This window comes from Leptodactylus fuscus, chromosome 3 (genome assembly GCF_031893055.1).
Source record: "Leptodactylus fuscus isolate aLepFus1 chromosome 3, aLepFus1.hap2, whole genome shotgun sequence".
Classification (NCBI taxonomy): Eukaryota; Metazoa; Chordata; class Amphibia; order Anura; family Leptodactylidae; genus Leptodactylus; species Leptodactylus fuscus.
The window spans coordinates 110,807,051-110,827,757 of NC_134267.1; the positions used below are offsets into that span (position 1 = coordinate 110,807,051).

Sequence of the window (20,707 nt, forward strand, 5' to 3'; positions counted from 1 at the left end):
TACTGAATCGGGAGATTTTTACAGAAGTGACCCAACCAGGGAATGTTTATGGTAGTTTTCCAACACTTCACTGGTAAGATTGTCAGGGGATAAACTGATGGATTTTAACACATTCTGAAGACAGATGAGCAGTCACCAAAAGTATTTGGCACCGGCTTTGTCCCCCTCTACCCATACGGAACACATGTACCACTTGACATAGCGAATGTTGGAGAGCTGGAAGGAATCTTAAAGAAAGCTTAAGAGAATCACACACAGCAAAAATAAGTCCCTATAGTGTTATCAGCCCCTGGATATTCAGCTGCAATGTGATAACACAACATATCGTAAATGGCCATACCAGTAAAACCTAGTTTTATTAAATGATCTTGTCTTCGTGTAAGGGCTTCATCATGATGTGCTTATGTTAATACATTATACAGCTGATTAAATGGGGTCTGCACTCATTAAACATTACGGATGTCATAAAAGATTTATGTGCTGGGATGATTTCATGCATAATAATTGCTGGCACAACCACAGTATACAGTGCTACTGCTTTTTGGACACCCACAACCAATCCAGAGAGACTCTTTCATTTTATACTGCATTATTTCATTTCATACACACATCATTCATTATATGAAAAGGGGTCTGCCAGAAGTATGGCTTCCTGGAGAACAGCACTTTCAATCTTTGTGAATGTTTTGGCATTTCTCACGACTGAGCACGTCATGTCAGTACGCTTTCATCATACATAGCTGACAATATTGCTTTGATGACGTCATACTCCCCAATAGGTGAAGACCCCTTCTGGGATGTATTAACACTACAGGTGTCAGATCCTGATCCATCTACACCATAAAACGCACTAAAACCGCTCTTCACAAATGTAATTGAGCTAAAAAAAAAAATTAAAATAAATATCAGGCGTTCTGGAAAGAAAATGGCTAGAATAGGAACAATGAATATTGCTTCATACTTTGATGAAACCTGGGAATGCTAAGAATATAAAATATAGTCATGTCCATATATACTCAGTTCTGAAACGATCGGCGTGTGTACTAAAGGGCATGATGTACACACACACTCATACACACACACACAAAATGAGGTATAACACATAACACCCTGCATGTTCACTTTGCTTGGAGTGATTTGTCCATTAGCAGATATTTTCGTCTATAAATTCACAGTTCCTCAACAGTAGTTAAAATTCCAGGTCAGTTGCGAATAATGAAATGACTTCCCCTGTACTTATATGAGGTAGAACTTCCCAGAAAAGGCAAGTTTAAGGGACAGAGACAAGGCTAAGTTTTTTTTCTTTTTTGAACAGAAGGCCCCTTTCTGCTTTGTTCTTCAGGCGATGTAGATATCTTACTTAAGGAAGCTTCTTGCGGTGACCTGCTTGAACGTTCCGAGTGCTCTGATCTTCCCTCCTGAGAATATGATGGAGATGAATAGCCAAAGGCCCCTCCTCCTTCCCGTTGAAAAGCAGAAGTGGAAGGCTGCTGTTCTGCTTCATATCTTCCCTGAGAGGCTGCTGGATGTTGTGGAACTATCTTGTGGGGGCAGTTAGCTACCATGTGCATTATGCTTTGACAGTAATGGCACTTTTTTGGCTGAGGAGGTAGATTACATTCTTTAGCATGGTGGTCAAGGCCACCACAGTTGTAACATCTGGAAAAAACAAAAAACATAGTGCATCAGCCTGAAGCATTAGGACAGTACGCAACCTCTATTTTGTTCATGAAAATGCAAGAATATATATTACTGACAAATATAGTTCAATTCCAAATAATTAATATTCACCAAACAATGTCACCAAATAATAATTACTGGCTTTACTTTCCCTCCTGGTATTGACCACCAGTGAAAAAATATCCTAAAAAGAATACACTGACCATTATATATTGTATTTTAAAAAGATTCACATAGCAAGAAACAAATGTACCCATAGTATATACACATCACTAGAGATGAGCGAGTACTGTTTGGATCAGCCGATCCGAACAGCACGCACCATAGAAATGAATGGATGCACCTGGTACTTCCACTTTGACGGCGGCCGGCCGCTTAACCCCCCGCGTGCTGGCTACGTCCATTCATTTCTATGCGAGTGTGCTGTTCAGATCGGCTTATCCGAACAGTACTCGCTCATCTCTATACATCACCAATTAAAGCGCTGCGGAATATGATGGCGCTCTGTAAAAGTAAGCAAAATAAATGAATAAACTGGAGAAATGTTGGATTGTGACTAAAATTATACCGTGTTACGGTAGATTCCCACCTGTGTTCAGGTGACCAAATACTGGGGAAAAGGGAAAAGGAATTGCTTATACTCAGCCTATACCCTCTCCTGATGCCTGTAGTTCCTCATATGCCTCCTTGGAGGATTGCGCTCGGATGAAGAAAAAACTCTCTCGGTGCAGAGTTGCATAGAAAAATCCAACGAAAGAAACATCCAGCGAAGCAATGGAGTATGTTGAATAAAAACTTCTCCTAAAATAAAGGAGAAGTTTTTATTCAACATACTCCATTGCTTCGCTGGATGTTTCTTTCGTTGGATTTTTCTGTGTTCAGGTGGTCCGCTTCGGAAACCCCACCCAAGTGGATGGAAAGCAAAGCAGTTTATAAAAGCAGTTACCCGCAGACCCCATAGACTATAATGGAGACCACCGCCCGAAAAGGGAGAAAGCTACATAAAGAAAAGCATTATTCCCACTGCTTTAAGTGGGTTCGAGGATATAAACCCCAAACGAAATTCAAGCACTGGTGTGAACCCAGCCTTAGCAAATGTTAAAACACCATGCAGTTGACATGGGCTATAGTTGTAAAACACTGCAACGTCCCTTTCCAAAAGCTCATATTACAGAATATTAATTTGTAGTAATTACATTCACAGAAATAGATATAATCTATTTTTCTTTCGCCAACAGGATATATTGCTCATCAAAATGGCTTCAACAGAGAAATTACATTTTCCAAAGCCACAAATAAACAATATCTAGTCACTTACACAGCAAAGATGCCAGGCAAGTGAAGCACGGTTTTGCCTGCTTTAGATAAGAAACCGAAGTAACATGAATGCCACAAGGTGGCGACATACTCATTTAAATATAGTAGTCAGTAAATACATAGTAATGTAGCATTTATATTACGTATATGACTGAGCACCGCACTCAAGACACGCATTGCTTACTAGTCTACAAAGTAGCAAAGCAGGTTCCTGCTCGATGACACTGTACACGGGGAACGTCACACACAATACAGAGGAAGATGAGAGTCACTTACTCAAACAAGAACAGTAAAGGACACTGAAAACATCCGAATCACACAGCCCCTTAATAGGGAAATCAACGTTTCACAACACCATATACCATTTCATTGGGGTCGGTTTCAAATAAATAATGCAGGAATTGTGTTATAAAAATGAGAGATAAAAAACAGGTAAAAAAAACCAAAACAAATCTAGATGAAGCAAATGTGTGGATTTAGTCTGATCTCTTATATGGATGTTATTTTTTTTATATAAACCTATAAATTTATGCTAAAAGGTATTTACAAACATCTCACCCTTCAAGAAAAAAAGGGGTTAAAGCTCTTGAGAAGTGCCGACTGCAGTCATGGACAAATCAATTTAATCAGTCACTATGGCATGCACTGTGTTATCCGATTCACTGAACCATTTCACGTCACCAATTGGCCAAAAGCCTGCTGTCAAGCCATCCCCCCTTTCAATCATCAAATACACCTTTGCAAGATTTATTATTGCAGGTGCATTTTAACTGAGGGTTATTACAATTGGCGCATAAAGATCTCCTAGCATGTCATAATTATTACTCACAAAAATTCTAATTGCTACACAATGCCCTCTTCCGGATTCCTAACCCCCATCACATTCGCTTCCCTGCTGAGGCAATGCCTTAGATGTTATCTGCTCCTGTTTAAGAGTGTCGGCCGAAAGGGGGATGGGAGGCATTTATTCCATCCTTTTGAGTATGTATTCATTTTGTGTCAATCAATCTTACCAGCAGCATAGATCACGCCAGTTCCCAGTTAGTAAAATGTGGAAACCCTTTATACAAAGTAATGATTTATATAATTCTGTATTATCATCCACAAATGACTTTTACCCAATTCTTTGGTTTAGTGTATAAAATTGAAAAAAAAACAAAAAAAAAACACAGCAAAAACTAAATCAGCCATTGACATAATGCTGTCAAGAGACAGTGCACAATGATGATGGCTCACGTCGCACACATACAGAGAAACTTCTCTTCAGCTGCTTCTAGGGGCTTCAAGTAGCACAGCTGCCAGTTGGAAAATATAATTGGTCATGGCAATCAATCTTAGTTTTTTTCCAAAGCATGTGCAGATCTGATAAACCAACAGAGATATATTTCTATTAAACCCCAGGGCAGCACACCAAATGCACTGTAGGTAAATGGAGGCAAAACAAAGAGCGGTCAACTAAATAAAGCCACAAAATAATGCCAACAAACACCACAAAGGCCAACACTTACCTATAAAGCACAACGTGCAGCGAGTAAGGTTTCTACCATTCATGAACATCACTCTCCCCACACAGTATATCACATACTGCACAAAACCAATTTCATTCATGTTCAGAAAATATGCCCAACATGTTGATGTGGCAAATAGATTTTTGTATGGCTGCCAAAATGTATTTAAAATAAAGTGTCAACCTCAGAATCGGAGACTAACTAGTAATAGTAGAGAATGGAAAACACTGAAGTATAAAGCACTAAATCATTCAACTTGATGAATTTTGATAGTTTTTTTGTGTAATGGGAGGTGTAAAAAGTGCTTAGTTTAGGGTTAAAAAAAATCAAATATTACAGACCACCAAGGGGTAAGTGGGGGTGGAGACAAATATAAAAAAAAACAAAAAAAAAAACCCACACATGATTTTGGGTGGGTTTTTTTTTTTTTTTTTTGTCTCAGTTGACTTCTGGATAATTTTCCCATGTTAATGCAGCAGCGTGGCCACACTGTGTGTAGCTTAAAGGGGCATTTTAGTGTTTTGAGCTAAAGATATGCCTGAATAGGGTTAGGCTATTCAGGTGCTGTTAGTCGTTTTTAAAAAGAACCCCCCCCCCTTCCCGTTTTTTTTTTTTTTTTTAATTACCTTTGAAATGGTTATGTAAATCACTGTCTTCGTGCATGGTGGGCGTTAAGTGCAACCCCCAGCGTCATCTTGCTTTTGCTGTATAACTCCTCCTTCTTCACCGCCTCCAGCATTGTCCTTCCCGGCCATTTCTATTGAAATTTTGTGCGTGCACAATGGTCTGTACAGAAAAATGGCGCTACTGCGCACATGCAAAATTTCAATAGAGACCACCGAGAAGGACAATGCTGGCGGCGGCGAAGAAAAAGGAGCAGGAAGAGTTATGCAGCAAAAGCAAGATGACGCTAGGGGTGCACGTAACGCCCACCGAGCACGAAGACAGTGATTTACATAGCCATTTCAAATGTAATTTAAAAAAAAAAAAAAAAACAGGGGTGGGGTCTTTTTAAAAACGAATAACAGCACCTGAATAGCGTTTTATCTTTATCTCAAAACACTAAAATGTAATGATAGAGCCCCTTTAAGTTTATAGCTGGAGTCTAGCTGTCTTTGATAAGAATTTAAAGGGAGACTGTCAGCAAGGAAACAGTATCAAACTAAAGACCTTCCACCTTCCAGGGCTTCTTCTACACCTTTCAAATTAGTTTTTTTTTCTGTTGTGCATTTTAGCTCCACTTTCATGAAAATCAGGATTTTATTCTTAAGTAAATTAGCAGAAGAGGGCTTTAGGGAGCTTCTTCTCCTGCCGTGTGTTCACACTCTGCTCTGGATAATTGACTCCAACTACTGACAAAATGTGATAAAATAGGAGATGTCACTCAAGCAATGAGAGGCGGTTTTGGGTAGCAGTTGGGTGTGATTATTTAGAGCAGGGAGCAAAGCCCTGGTAGGTAAAGAAATGCCCCTAAAGCCTTGTTCAGCTAACTTGCATAAGAGTAAAATCCTGATTTTCATGAAAATGGAGCAGTTATGAAAAATAAAAAAGGGATCTTTGAAAAGTGTAGAGGCTGCCCTACAAGACACGGATATTAGATTGATACTATTTTCCTACTGACAGACTCCCTTTAATTAGCCAAAAAAACCGAGAAAAAGCCAAGAAGAAAAAAAAAAAAAAAAAAGTGAAATGAAGACAACTACAAAATATCAAGAAATTTCATTTTTAAAAACAAAATGAAATACCAAGATTTCAAATAATCTATAATGCACACTGAAATACATGTGTACCACAAACAGCCTTGCCTGAAGGCTCCAATGCTGTGTCAGTATATCATGAGTGACCATCAGTAACTGCAAATCAGAACCCAGAGCAGTCAAAAATACAGAACAGAGGCAAATCCTTCCATCTCCGTGTAATCTCCACTTTGTGTCTTGTGTAAGCCAAAACAAGGACGTGTGAATAAACTTTGGGATCAGAGGGAGCTTTAGTCTCACACTAACTTCCTTAAGGGGTTGTCCAGAATCTGTCAAGCTTCTGATCCTAATGGCCTATCCACACTGATCAGCAGTAGTAGCCAGCGTCCAGCACTGGTCCATATACAGTAGAAAGTGACATCCATTGTATAGAAGTGGCAAAGTGAGGCAGCTCTGTTTCTATGTAACTGAATTTATTGATAATGGTCTGTAAAATCTACTCAATAAGATCTTAAAGGTGGTGAGGCAATTTTATTACAGTCTTCCTTATTATTACCGTATTATTATTTATTTGGGCATCTACATATACAAACTTGACCGGACTATAAACATGGAAATGTAATACAAAGAAAAGGACTAGTAGGCTATTCTTTCAGCTGTGGTCCTTTGAGGTGTGTAGCAAGATAGTAGGTATTTTCTTCCAGTTATTGAAGGGCTCCAATCTATGCTGGGGAGGGGGTAACACAGAAGGGCAGACGTACCTAGGACTGACAAATTAATCAAAAGGGCAGAAATAGTGGTGGGGACATACTTACTATATCACAACTGTGATTATGCTATGCCATATTTACTGAACCACTAAACCTCCCTCTGGGATCAATAATGTATTCCAGTCTGACCTTATATAGTCAGTCAATCAAATGACTGGTCCACACACTTTTTGAAGAAGGTTCTATCAACTTAAATATTAAAAAGTTTCGAACCATTGAGAATAATTTAGACTAATAGTTAGATCCGTGGGAAATAATTTCAAAATAAATAGGAAGAGTCAATTGGACATATAACGTCCTGAATCAAGGAATATTCATAATCAGCAAATATAAACAACATGTTTGAGGTTTTTCCGCAGATGGAAGCCAACACTTAATGATTTGCATTATTAGCTCAATTAAGTATTAGGTGGGAGCCTTCCACTAAATCCCAAACATTTGTGTAAGGAGGACATGCAATAACATGATTGTACCAAAAGTGTATATTAAGTGAAAGTAGCAGGAAGCAATGAGAAGCTCTAAGAACTAACATTCCTGAGGGGGGGGGGAGAGGAAGGGGGGGGGGGAGTCTTTCTAGTATCATTGTTCATTTACTACTAGGGAATAGGAGTAATTTGCTCTGTAATTACTATTGTTTATTTTGATCCATGCCTCCAAACTACAGTTCTAAGCGCACTCCATTTCAGGCTACAAGTCCAAGCAAGGTTCATGGCAATCCTTATTGTTTAGATCTAACAAATGACATCATTAGGGGGAAAAAAATTGTAAAAAAGTAGAGAGATGAATTAAAAACAAGATCATCAATAGTGTTACTAATATTTCAAGGCCCAGGTTATATACAACCATTAACCAGAATTTAAATGGCATTTTTAATTATTTTAATTAGCATTTTTAAACATAATAAAGTAAACATAAAGGGGGCCTGTGTCACATTGACCAGGTGACAGGCCACAAAGCTCCTGTACATACATAGTGAAATATAACAGATTCTGGGAATACATCAGTAGAAAGTATTTGCATGGTGGACAACATACGTGTGTACAAAAGCAATCCCGTATCACCAAGAACATATCTTAAATCGTGCTCCCTGCTGGAGATTGAGGACTTGTGTGCCATGGAGTTTATGTAGGCCTTCAGTGCAGCTGTAAAGGATATGCCCAAATCCCTTCCCCAGTTAGTTTAGGAAGAAGGAGTTAAGGTGGCGACAAAATGCAATTCTATTTGTACACTTCCTATAGAGAAACCTTACTTTTTACACAACCTGCTTCACTTGTATTCATTTTACGATACACGTTCCTTTTTTTTAATCATTGACAACAGAGGAGCTAATACAAGTGTTTGATAGAACATTAGTTTATTCTATAAAGGTTAATGGGAACGCCAAGAGTTCTCTAAACCTACAGGCAGTAAACTACCCCAAGTGGTGACTACAGACAAACCAAGATTTCTACTAGTCTGTTAAGGTGCCCATACACATAATGCAGTAATACGTAGAGGAAATACAGATAAAGTATGCTGGATTTCAACGTGTCCTGCCCTGTTCCCTCAGAAGGTGAGCAATACTTAAATACCCTTTTTGCAGGGCTGTGGAGACCGAATTGGGACCAATTTTGGGTGATGTTAAAGTTGGACAAACGTTACCAACCTTGGTTTCAAAATAAAATGATTTGCATCCAAATCTAAAATACCAACATTCTCTTAATATAATTATATAGTTTGTTGCAAATTTACTTTCTTATGAAGTCAATCACTAAATTTTTAAACCTCTAAGAGATCTTTACCACTTTTGACTGATCAATCCGGTCAGCCACTTATGAAGAAGATATATGGACGTTCAGTCAAACTGAGCATGCATAAATTTAGGAATTTGGGGATGTTAGAAGAAATAGCCGTTGGCCAAACAAGACAATCACCCACAGTCTCATGCCTGGTTTAGTACACATCTACATTCAGGTTTCTGTGCGGGAAATCCACTTGGGGACCCCAAACCTATCCGCATAAAAAGTGATTACCTAAGGAAACTCATGCACCGCATAGACTATGATGGAGTTCATGTGGTTTCCTATCTGTTTCTGTACGAAAAATGTGGAGAGAAAAGTGCTACTTACAGTGTGTGTGTGTGTGTGTGTGTGTATATATATATACACATACATACACACACACAACCAAATAAAACATCCTAGATCTGAATGAATGAAATAGTCTCATTGAATACTTTGTTCTGTACAAAGTTGAATGTGATGACAACAAAATCACAAAAATCATCAATGGAAATGAAATTTATTAACCAATGGAGGCTGATCCAACTTTAATGTAAAACATGTCAAACTGAGGCTCAGGAGTGTGTATGGCCTCCACATGCCTGTATGACCTCCCTACAACGCCTGGGCATGCTCCTGATGAGGTTGCAGATGGTCTCCTTTTTTAAAAATTATTTTAGCCCCTCCTAAGGGATTTGAACATGTGATGTTTAGATTACCTGTGTTATAGACTGCAATACTACTGCATTGCAATCTATGGCGGATTTGCTATGTAACTATTGAAGGCTCCCAGCTGCAATGGTAACGGTATGCTTCCCACGATTATGCTGCGGGGGGTGAGGAGGGGGGGGGCACCCCATTTCCAAAGATCAATTTGACCATTGCATCTGAGTGGTTAAAAGATGCAAGAAACAAAAAAAAAAAAAAAAAAAAAAAAAAAAAATGATATCCTGTCTTGTAACTGATAATTCACTCACACTGCAATATGACTGGCTAAAAGATAATAAATAGCAAGCGCACAGGGAGGTTTATAATTTATCATTCATAGCGCACAAGTTGGTAGAGCATGACCAATATACCAGGTGAAGGGCAGTGGGAATTCTGATGCACATGGCAGAGCTTTACAGGTCATTATTAGTACAATGCTCAAACTGGGGGGGAAAAAAACAAACAAAAAACAAAAACAAAACAGCAGTTGTTTTGATTTTGTGAATACGTGACTAAGCATTTTTGTTTTGCATTAAATATGCATTTAATTAGATTTCATATTTATAATTATCCTATGAAATTAGAGCAGATTTTTACACATTTTGGACATTTACTTCTGAATTTACAATGTTGGGGTCATACAAGATTATAGAAGAATAAAGATTATTCATTCTTTCTCGTTAAGAAATGAAGCTTTACTACCACTAACTATGCAGAAACATTGTATTGGAATGGCACTATGTACGTTTGCCTGCATCTGCATCTACATTATGATAAAGGCTGCTTAGTCAAACTTTTAAAGAAGAAACCTGAATGAAGACTAAAAAGGCTGTGTAAGGTCATGCTTGGTGGCACCTTAAAATGAAGCAAGAGGGGGAAGGGCAAAAGAATTCAAGTTAATTTTAGCTGCCTCTAGTAAGTCATTTCTTTGAGCTAGGCAAACCTTTGTTTCCCTCCTGCATTAGCAATATTAAAATTAATACAACTTTTGATAAATTCTTTTAAATATTTAATTTCAGACCCAAAATTCAAATTTGTGTGAACCATTCTGTGTGATCTCCATAATAACAACAATACATAGTATTACTGATTCTATGCTAGTTTATGCATGGTTAGAGAGGCAAGTCACTGCAAGTATGTCTAACCGCACATTGCTGGAGAAACATTGGGGAGATTTATGAAATTGTCGAAAACTAAATCTGGCTTTTTTTTTGTCCATACCAACCAGTCACAGCACAGCACTCAAGACAGTCTATAAGTGATATGCATAGTATAAAAGCATGTTGCTGGCTTAGGTTTACTATTTGCTTTCAGAATTCTACTAAGTAGTGTCAATTTACATCCATCCATCATCACCACTGTATAATTGAGTAAGAATCCAAAAAACATATATGCCAATTTATTTGGGTGGCCCCACACTTATGAAATGTTTGACATAACATCATGTTCTTTCAAAAGCCAGTTCCTCATTCTGAATCTTAAAGCATTCAGCAAAGGACGTTTATTTTTCTGTACTCCCCCAAAACCCTAATCCCCTCCCCCAATCAATCAGTACCAGGCCAATTTCTGGTTCAGGACCAGACACATTTTCAGTTTTTTTTTGTATGTGCAGTGTTGAGGGCTATAACATTTTTTATCATTTGGGTTATTCAATTAATTTCTTTGTCTTTTTTTTAATGACACAGAGCTTTTATTTTTATGTTTTTATTTTTGCATGCCTTGTAATTTTATTTATATCCAGGAAAATCTAAACAAAATAGGAGGGAAAAAGTTTGTGCTGTTAAAAAATAGTAATTTGAAAGACAAAGTGCTACTAAAAAAAACTTTAAAAATTGTTTTTCCTCCGTTACGTTAATTTTTATTTGTATGGTTTGTCGGGGTGGGGCCAGAACCTGTGCTACGGGTGTGTTATTGACGTATTATTATTTTTTTTTTATTTTAGAATCATCTTTTTTTTTTCTCTCTACATTTTGTCCCCATAAGATCATAATAGACCTTTGGGGACATCTGATCACTATTTTATTTTGGTGGGGGAGGTTGATTTCTCCTGTAACTGGGGCTAGTTTATTTTAGCCCCAGTTGCATGAAGAGCACAGCATTCTGAACTTCCTTCCTGACGGATCACATGCCCACCAGGTCAGAGGGGAGCCGTATTATTGCAGCGCCTATAGCTGTGCATACAATTCTCATTGAGCACTGTGTACACAGCGATCAGGAAGGCAGGGACGGTAATAAACCTTCCCTGCCTTCTCTAGGTGAGCTCCGGCTGTAGTTACACCCGGCTCTCCGTTTCAGCGACTGCATGATTTTGTGCAACTGATGAAAACTGCAAGGCCGTAAAATTGCAGAACTAGGCAACCACTCTTCAGACAAAAAAAACCCAAAACAAAAAACAAACAAACAATGAGCGGTTTGAATGTGGTTAACAGTTACATTTCAAAAATTGTATTATAAAAAGGGTTTATATACTTATGTATCTATCACACTCCATGCTGGGTAGTTTAGATGCATTATGGAGCAGAAAGCAGTTGGCTTCCTGCTCAGCCTCTCTGTAACTTGTAAGCCACAGGCCTGAACTGGCTTGCAGTTTACAAGATGCCATGACCACAGATAACATATCTGCTTCCCTGCACAGGTGGGTGCACTCACGTCACAGCATTGCGTCTCCTGTGTTAAGAAGCAGACATATGTGGTCACGACATCTTTAAGCAAGAAGAGGCAGTGGCAGTGATCACGGATCACAAGCATTTCAGAATAACTCCTTTCTTTTTTTTAGAACAGTTGGGGGCCATGTATAAAAGGTGCAACTGGGCAGTATTAATTTAATGCGGCATTTGGGCTTTATCAAAGGAGTTTTCCCAGTTCGTTTTTATTAATATATCCTCAGGATAGGTCATCAATAAGAAATCAGTGTTTGAAGGGCCATATTGCAAGTGCAAACATGGCTATATTTAACATTTGTGGTAATTCCTTATTTTTTTTTATTTTAGCAAATCCCATCCGCACCTTGCGGAAAAATATGCTCTGTTATTTCCAAAAGCGTCACGATTGTGGAAATCACAGCATGTCAATTATACCCTCAGAAATGCCGACACTATTCCTATAGGTATAATTGAAGAACAAAGTCGTCAAGAGGAAAACTTTGTGGACTTTCTGTGAAAAGAGCCGCGGGAAAAACCTCAAAGTATTGCCGCCATAGTTTTTCCTGCAGCACTTTTTTGCTACGGCCCGCTACATGGGGCATTATTAATCCACACCATTAATTAATGGAGCACACAGGGACATTAGTAATATAAAGATGATCTTGGGGAGATTATTCATTCCTGAGGGGAAGAATAATTGAGCTGTAGTAGAAATGGTGAGAAAAAGGAGAAGCCAACGGTGTCTGCATTGCAATCTTTACAGTGACAAGTCACTGCTGGAAGAAGTAGTTGTTGTTAAGGGGGTCCAGGAAGAGACTGAAAACTTGAATGGTTACAAGTGACATCTATGAATGTAGCTAACTAGTTTTCTGTGCTGTATTCTCCTAAATTGTTTGTAGAGTCCTGTGTAGAGTCAATATACGCCACTGTTACTGTAAAATTAATAAAATTGTTATACCTGTGTTAGGGGCCCCTAACTACACCTCTTCTCAGACACATTGCATGATTCCTCTAAACCAGCTCAAGATCTTACTGAAATTAAAAAACTTGTCTTATCAAAGGCCATGCCATTCCAAAGACAACAGAAGCAGCAAACTATTGATCCCTTAGGGATCTAGCTCCTGGTAAACAGCAGATTTTTAACAGTGAAGCATTGTTTGCTCAAACACCTGCTGCAGGGGGGAAATGTAATGTTACATGGCAGTCATTCAAATGTGATGCATGGACAGCTTGTGTCCACTAAAGTGTGTCTTTGCTTCAGCTCACAAAGGTGGATCAACTTCATGAGACAATTCCTTGAAACAACAACTCACATTCTTGCAATTTTCCTCATTACTCGAGTATGTTATATTTAATAAGATGATATTTCACTGCATTACTTTCAATTGGCTATATTTAACATTTGGCAGCCTGCCCATCCAATTTGGAGGACTATAGCACAGCTCGCTGCACAACTTAGTGGCTGACAATGCTACTGTGCAGAAACAAAACAAAAAACAGAAACCAGCGCTGCAACCCCCTCATTCTCAGGATCAGTGGAGATCCCGTAGGTCGAACCCCAACCAAATGGTGGCATAGCTTAACATTAAAACATTTGATTTTTGATTGATTTAATACTTTGAATACAAGATACACCCCCACCTTCCAACAGTTACTGACATTAGTAGTGAAGATCTTACACATGCGCTTTTTCAGATTTATCTTATTTAAAAAATTAACAGAATATTCTATTGTGTTAAAAGCATGGATTGGAAAATACCTGAAAAAAATGCTTCAACGGTATACCTTGCTGACAAAGAACTATTTAAACAGAAAAAAAATAGCAATTCATTTTAAAAAGGTTGTAAAATACTAAAGATGATAACACTATCTTACAACCACTGTGAAGGAAGCAGTCTGCTTCCATTCCATACACTCAGCAGATTTTGTGGAAGCAGTGGGTTTGTGGGGGTGTAAGGATAGGCCATCTATAGTATGACAATCCCTTTAAATATCAAGAGCATTAGGTTAGATTTAAGTAGTTCGATAAAATTAGTTTCATCAGCGTATACACTACCCAAAAGCACAAAGAAAATCTAAGAACGGAACCAATGACTAATGTAATAAATACACTTTTCATCATGGGTTTGCTTGAAAAAAAATTTATAGGGAAGAAAAAAATTATATATTACATTATATTACATTTTAAACTAAAATACTTCTTATTTGTAAAAGATATATCAAGACACTATTCACAAGTAGTTTTCAACAAAAGCAAAAATAATCCTCCTCTGCCAAATAGGCAAGCCATGTATAACTGTAGACCAGTCTATAGAGATGGCTCTTCAAATACTTCATGAGGATCTGTCAGCAATTCTGACATATATTTTTTTCAGTAAATACCTGTATGCCTCATGACATAATAATTCTTTTACACATATGTGTGTGTGTGTATATATATATATATATATATATATATATATGAATGAATAAATTGACACGTGGGTATTACTACAAGTCAAGTGAAAGGAGTGTGCCCAGTCTAGCAGTGGTTGGAGAGTCTAGGAAGACACTCTCAACTACGAACATGTAATTGATGTAATTGTCAACTTATTAATAAACACCTAGAAGGGTTAACAAGGGGACCAAACAACACAGTTACAAGAAAACATGCTCCAGAATTGTTGATTCATATGGAATGCAAGTCAGAAGAGATTGAAAGTTCTTAAGGCTGGAACCACACTTGACATGTCCAGCAAAGTTTTTCCTTTTGAGGGAAATCAGCAGTGGAGTTTCTTGCAAGCCAGAGAGGGCACAAATACCCCAAATGGTGATGAAATTAAAAATTGTAACTGCAGTGTGTCTGTTGCCACTTCATGCTTTGAACTGCAATATTCTCCTTAGCAACCCTTTGGGCTGTTGCTAGGGAGATTCTGTACATAGTTCTATTCTCAATATGCAGAGCTGAAGCATTTGCCAAAGGGGAGGGGGGAGGGGATGGTCACTTCAAATGGCTGTATCTCCAGTTTAATACCACCTAGAAAAATCACCGATTTTAACTAGTAATATCTCGGATTATGTTATAGTTATAAAAAAGGACCTTTAATGTCCTCCGACAAATGCGGTTTTATATATACCACTATAAAGCCGACAGTCCACTGAGTTCTAAGCTGTGTGTTCTTTACAGCTAAGAGTCATCACTGGGCAGTAAGGAGCGCTCCCTCTGACAGTAAAGAGCTATGGATGAGTACTGTCAGGGATGGCCTTTCAAACAGCCCAGCTAAGACTGTCAGGAATGCCCTTCTGACAGTGGGCAGAGATCAGTAACTGCACTGATCTCTCCATTCCCGGGGCACATAAAGAGAAAGCCAACAGTGCACTGAATTCAGCGCACTGTTTTCTAGCGGTATATATATAAAACAGCATGTGCCTGAGGACAAAGCTCCTCTATAAAGCTTGGTATATAGCTTCCTCTATAAAGAGTGAAAAAAAAAAAAAAAGAAGAATGCCAATGAAATGGTAGATATGCTAACTTTCATCCACTTGGTTGCTATTTTGCATTGCAGAAGATTAGCCAAATGCTATTCTTCTCCTACCTTTAGAGGTCTTCTTCGCCCTGACGTTCGGTTCAAATTCCGTTTCCCGTCGGTATGCAAATTAGTTCTTTTGCAGCACTAGGGGCGGGTCCCAGCGCTAAAACAGCACTTGGGGCATCCCCAATGCTGTGAGAGAACTCTCCAGTGCCGCCTCCATCCTCTTCTGGAACATTGTCTTCATGCGTCTTCTTCAGCGCAGGCGGTGAAACTTGTATGCTTCGGACCTTGGTCAGAGCAGACTGTGCATGCCCGTGGCCACAAGAAAAATGGCCGCTTACACAGAGGCCTACAAGTTTCACCGCCTGCGCCGGAAGAATACACATGAATACGACGTTCCAGAAGAAGAAAGAGGCACGCTGGAGAGTTCTGTTGCAGCATAGGTGATGCCCCCAGTGCTGTTTGAGCACTGGAGCCCGCCCCCAGTGCTGTTTGAGCACTGGAGCCCGCCCCCAGTGCTGTGAGAGAACTCATTTGTATACCGATAGAAAACGGAATATTAAACGAACGAGGGGGCGAAGAAGACATCTAAAAGTAGGAGAAGAATAGCCTTTCATAAGGCTATTCTGACATGTCAACGACAAAAAAGAAAAAAAAAAAGTTTTAATGGTAGAATCCCTTTAAATTTACTGCAAGAACATCCTGTGAAAATCATAAAAACAAACCAAATCTTTAAATTTTTTGCCTAGACCACATTTATGCGTAGAAAAGTACATACATAAATTATATATTTATACGCACATACATATATGCACACACAAAATACACAAGTTAAAACTGGTCACAATACTAAACAAAAAACAAATTTCAGTAAACTATATAAACAATCTCAGCTACTCAAAAAGCGCTCATTATTGCTCACACTAAATGGCTGCAGATAGGAATTTTCTTGCATTGACATACCTCGCTTTTTAAAAGAGTTATTCACCTTGAAGTTAACAGAAAATAAACTTTATTAAGCTCCAACATAAGATTCACAACAAGCACATTTTTGGACTTTGATGTTTGCACCCTAAATATGCAAGCTAATTTTTCCGTTTCACTTCCCACTCTAGTCTTTAAACTGCCTTAATCTCCTGCCCTCGGATGTTGACTTTATAAGAACGAAGGTCAGGGGTTATGAAGAGACAGGCCTCAAAAGACTGAGACCATCAACTTCTGCCTGAAAGGATTCTTCATCATGATAAAAAACTAATTTAAACAAGTCATGTGATCAAACATTTAGAATATTGTATTTGTTTAAAATACGTGAAAATGTGTTTTAATTTATTATACTTACAAGATTGTATTTTTTTCTTAACTTTGTATAATGAAAGTATGCAAACTGTAAAACATGGACTAAACTGGAGTTAGTACCCTAAAACTGATCTAACAAAAAGAAAAACAAAAAACCCCACAATAGATGACCCCCCCCAAAAAAAAAAAAAATAAATAAAAAATAAATAAATAAATTTTAAAAGAATTTACAATAAAGCCAAACATTACATACGTCAACACTTAGGCACTGCATCCTGCTGTAATAGCTGTACTGAACTAGGAATATACATAGAAGATCATAAATAATCTCCACAAAACTAGATAAACCCTTCCAAAATAGAATTTGGATATAACATATAGTACACAACATTTCAAGGGAAACCTTTAAATTGGTACCAAGCTAATATAACAAGGGTATACTGTATAATGAGACAGATACAACGGTACTTTATTGACCATGGATATTCTAGCATCAAAACACTAGTGAAGATTTCTTGTCTTTGCTATGCTGACTACAATAGTTTGGCAGATCGCCTATTAACTTGTATGCTGTTGTCAAAGCAACTACTGTCGTAACAGATATACAAGTGTTCAAAAACAAAAGTAACCGATGACTACAGTGTGGGAATACACTTATTTTCACTGCAAAGACTAGGTGCGTGAAATAGAAACATATACATACGTGTGTGTGTGTATATATATATATATATATATATATATATATATATATATATATATATACACACACACACACACATATATATATATATATATATATATATATATATATATATATACACACACACACACACACACACACACACATATATTTTTTTTTTTATTTAATTGAATATATATTTTATAATCTTCCCTTCTCCAATACATGGTCTCACTGTTTTGAATTTGCATTGTATTCTTAGTATTGCTTTTTTTCGTACCTTTGTGCAGTGTACATGAATCCACGTTCATTGTATGTATTTAACTCCTAAAAGGCAGTGCATCTGTCACAGCGGTCATGAATTTAATGCTATTCAGTGAAATATGGAGCTCTAGCCATTTTGTCCAATGAATCATTTGCATCTGCAAACAATGCACGAGTAGCATCTTCAAGGAGCGCAGCAGATGCTGTTTTCATCAACTGAAACTGTCAGTGCTTAAAAACAAACGGTTTGAAAAGGTTTGAAGAAGCCTTGTCACTACATTCGATTCCGAGCTCAAATACTCACTGAAGGCCAACAAGTGGACAGACCTGAATTAATGTATGGCCCCCAAACATAAGGTTATGATAAGCACAATGCTTTACTAGATACCATCTAAATGTAGAAAGGAGAACAGTATAAGGTCTACATTTGACTCACTGTTCCAAGAGAAGAGAATAACTGTTGGGATATAGATGTAGTCACGAATAAATTTATATATTTACATATTCTATTTTTATCCGTGCAGAATCTTAACCAAAAGTTCACAACTAAAGAAGATTCAATGTTGGACTGGGACACAATGGAAGAAATTATTCAAAGGTCATCTCCTTCATATATTGTTGTTTTTTTGTTTTTTTTTGTTTTTCCTTTCAAACTGAGCTAAACACAATGCTTACTTAACTCTGTAAAATAAGCGATAACTCTGTAACCGCACATAAGCAATAAGAGAAATTTCTGCAGACACTTTCTTCTTGGACTTCATGTCTAGCATGGGGAATGGGTGAGCTGCCTTTGCACTCTCAAATTCCCTCTACAATGCTGGTATTGTTCATGGACATTTTATTTTAGTAAACACGCATATCTACTTATTGAGAACAATATATTGCAATGTGCAATATAAATGCAAAAAGCCCAGAGTTACTGAAATAAATTACTATACTTGCGAATCCTACTAATATTATAAATGTGAAAGTTTGTGTGTTTGGATGTTTGTGAGTTTGGATGTTTGTACCTCAATCACGCTAAAACGCCTGGACGGATTTGCGTGCAAATTTCCACAAACCTAGCTTTCCCTTAGGATTGAGTCACAGGCTACTTTTTGTGCCACTAAACAACATGGCTTCCTAGCAGGACACTCACAAAAGCAGGACTCCTAGCCCCAGGCGAACTACACTGCACTGAGGAGGCCACACGCACACTTCCTGCCTACACGTCACTACAGCGCACAGAAAGCCTGGCCTGCGCCGCCACAAGTCTATGTCGGCATTCCACACTCATCCCCGACCTTCAAACTTGCCTTCCCTACCTTGCTTTGCCTGCTCAGCGGTAAGTTCCAGGCACACATGCTCCTGCTCTTTCTCCAGTCTCCTCCGCCCTAGCGTTTCCCCACAGCCCGCCGGCTAGCCCATACGGGCCGGCCCTCCCCAACATCCCCAAAGAGTAATCGGCTCTCCGCTACACCCAGAGCAGAGAGCCGGTTACCCCCATGCCTTCAAAGTTGCAGGCCAGCTCCTGGCTGCTCACCTCCCACGAGCCGACCTGTTCCGCTGACCGCTGGGAGTATACTGCAAGCTCCCATGTCTGTGCTTGGAATACTACTATCGCGGCTGTCTATAGACAGCCGCGATAATAGTACAGGACACAATACACGTGTATTGCCGTCTATGGAGACTTGCACTCACTCAAAAAATGTTCAACTAAGAATAAAATATAATGACACAAACACATCACGCTCCCACGTCTGTACTTTAAATCCTACTATCGCGGCTGGCCTATAGACAGCCGCAATAATAGTCCCACACACAATCTCCCATAGACGGAAATACACGTGCATTGCCGTCTATGGAGCCTTGCAATCAAAGGATTGCAGCCATTAACATTTAACCCCCCCACCCCCACCCCCCCCAAGTTGCAGGCCGGCTCCTGGCTGCTCACCTCCCACGAGCCGACCTGTTCCGCTGATAATAGTACAGGACACGATAATAGTACAGGACACAATCTCCCATAGACGGCAATACGCGTGTATTGCCGTCTATGGAGACTTGCAATCACATGATTGCAGGTTCAAACCCCCAAGTGGCACTCAAAAAAACTTCAACTAAGAATAAAATAAATGACACAAACACATCACTAACACACGGACAAAACTACTGTAATGCATATACATATCACACATCACTAACACACGGACAAAACTACTGTAATGCATATACATATCACACATCACTAACACACGGACAAAACTACTGTAATGCATATACATATCACTGCCTCCTATGGAGACTTGCACTCAAACGATTGCAGGTTCAAACCCTACAACAATTGTCTGTATTACTACATACACAATATATAAATATCTCATTTACTGGCCATCCAACATTTTGAAACTACTTTCACACGTCTGTGTCCGCCCAATTCTCAAATCACCGCAGACGAAGTCGCGGGTAAAAGCTAGTAACAAATAAAATAGAATTTTAAATACCCACCTCTAAAATTTCAAACAAAATAAAAAAGTGACACATACGAGCAATATTTCAAAAGTCTTCAAATATGGAAATAATAGCAACCATACAATGGTTCACATCTGTGCCAGAACTTCCATGGAGGACTTTTCCCTCAGTCACTTTTAGTTTTAAAATGACGAACACCCATGAGTTACCACTATTTTAGCAGTCTGCATTTTATCAGATATACTAGTGCATCTCAATACATTAGAATATCATCAAAAAGTTATGGAGTGTTGCTCAGTGGTAAAAGAATTTTCACATCAAAGTAAATTTTGCATTTCATTTGGAAATTGCAGTCCCAGAGTCTGGAGGAAGAGTGGAGAGGCTGCTGTACACAACCCAAGCTGCTTGAGGTCTAGTGTGAAGTTT

The 20,707-nt window shown here is 38.5% G+C and overlaps 1 protein-coding gene across 1 annotated transcript in view; it reads right to left on the reverse strand.

Moving 5' to 3' along the window:
• Window positions 1–977: 977 nt before the first annotated feature.
• Window positions 978–20,707, reverse strand: part of LIN28B (lin-28 RNA binding posttranscriptional regulator B) — a 60,497-nt gene continuing 40,767 nt past the window's right edge. Inside the window, exon 4 of the mRNA XM_075268174.1 lies at window positions 978–1,659. Coding sequence (XP_075124275.1) covers window positions 1,290–1,659 — 370 coding nt within the window. The 3' untranslated portion in view covers window positions 978–1,289. The remainder of the gene's footprint in view (window positions 1,660–20,707) is intronic.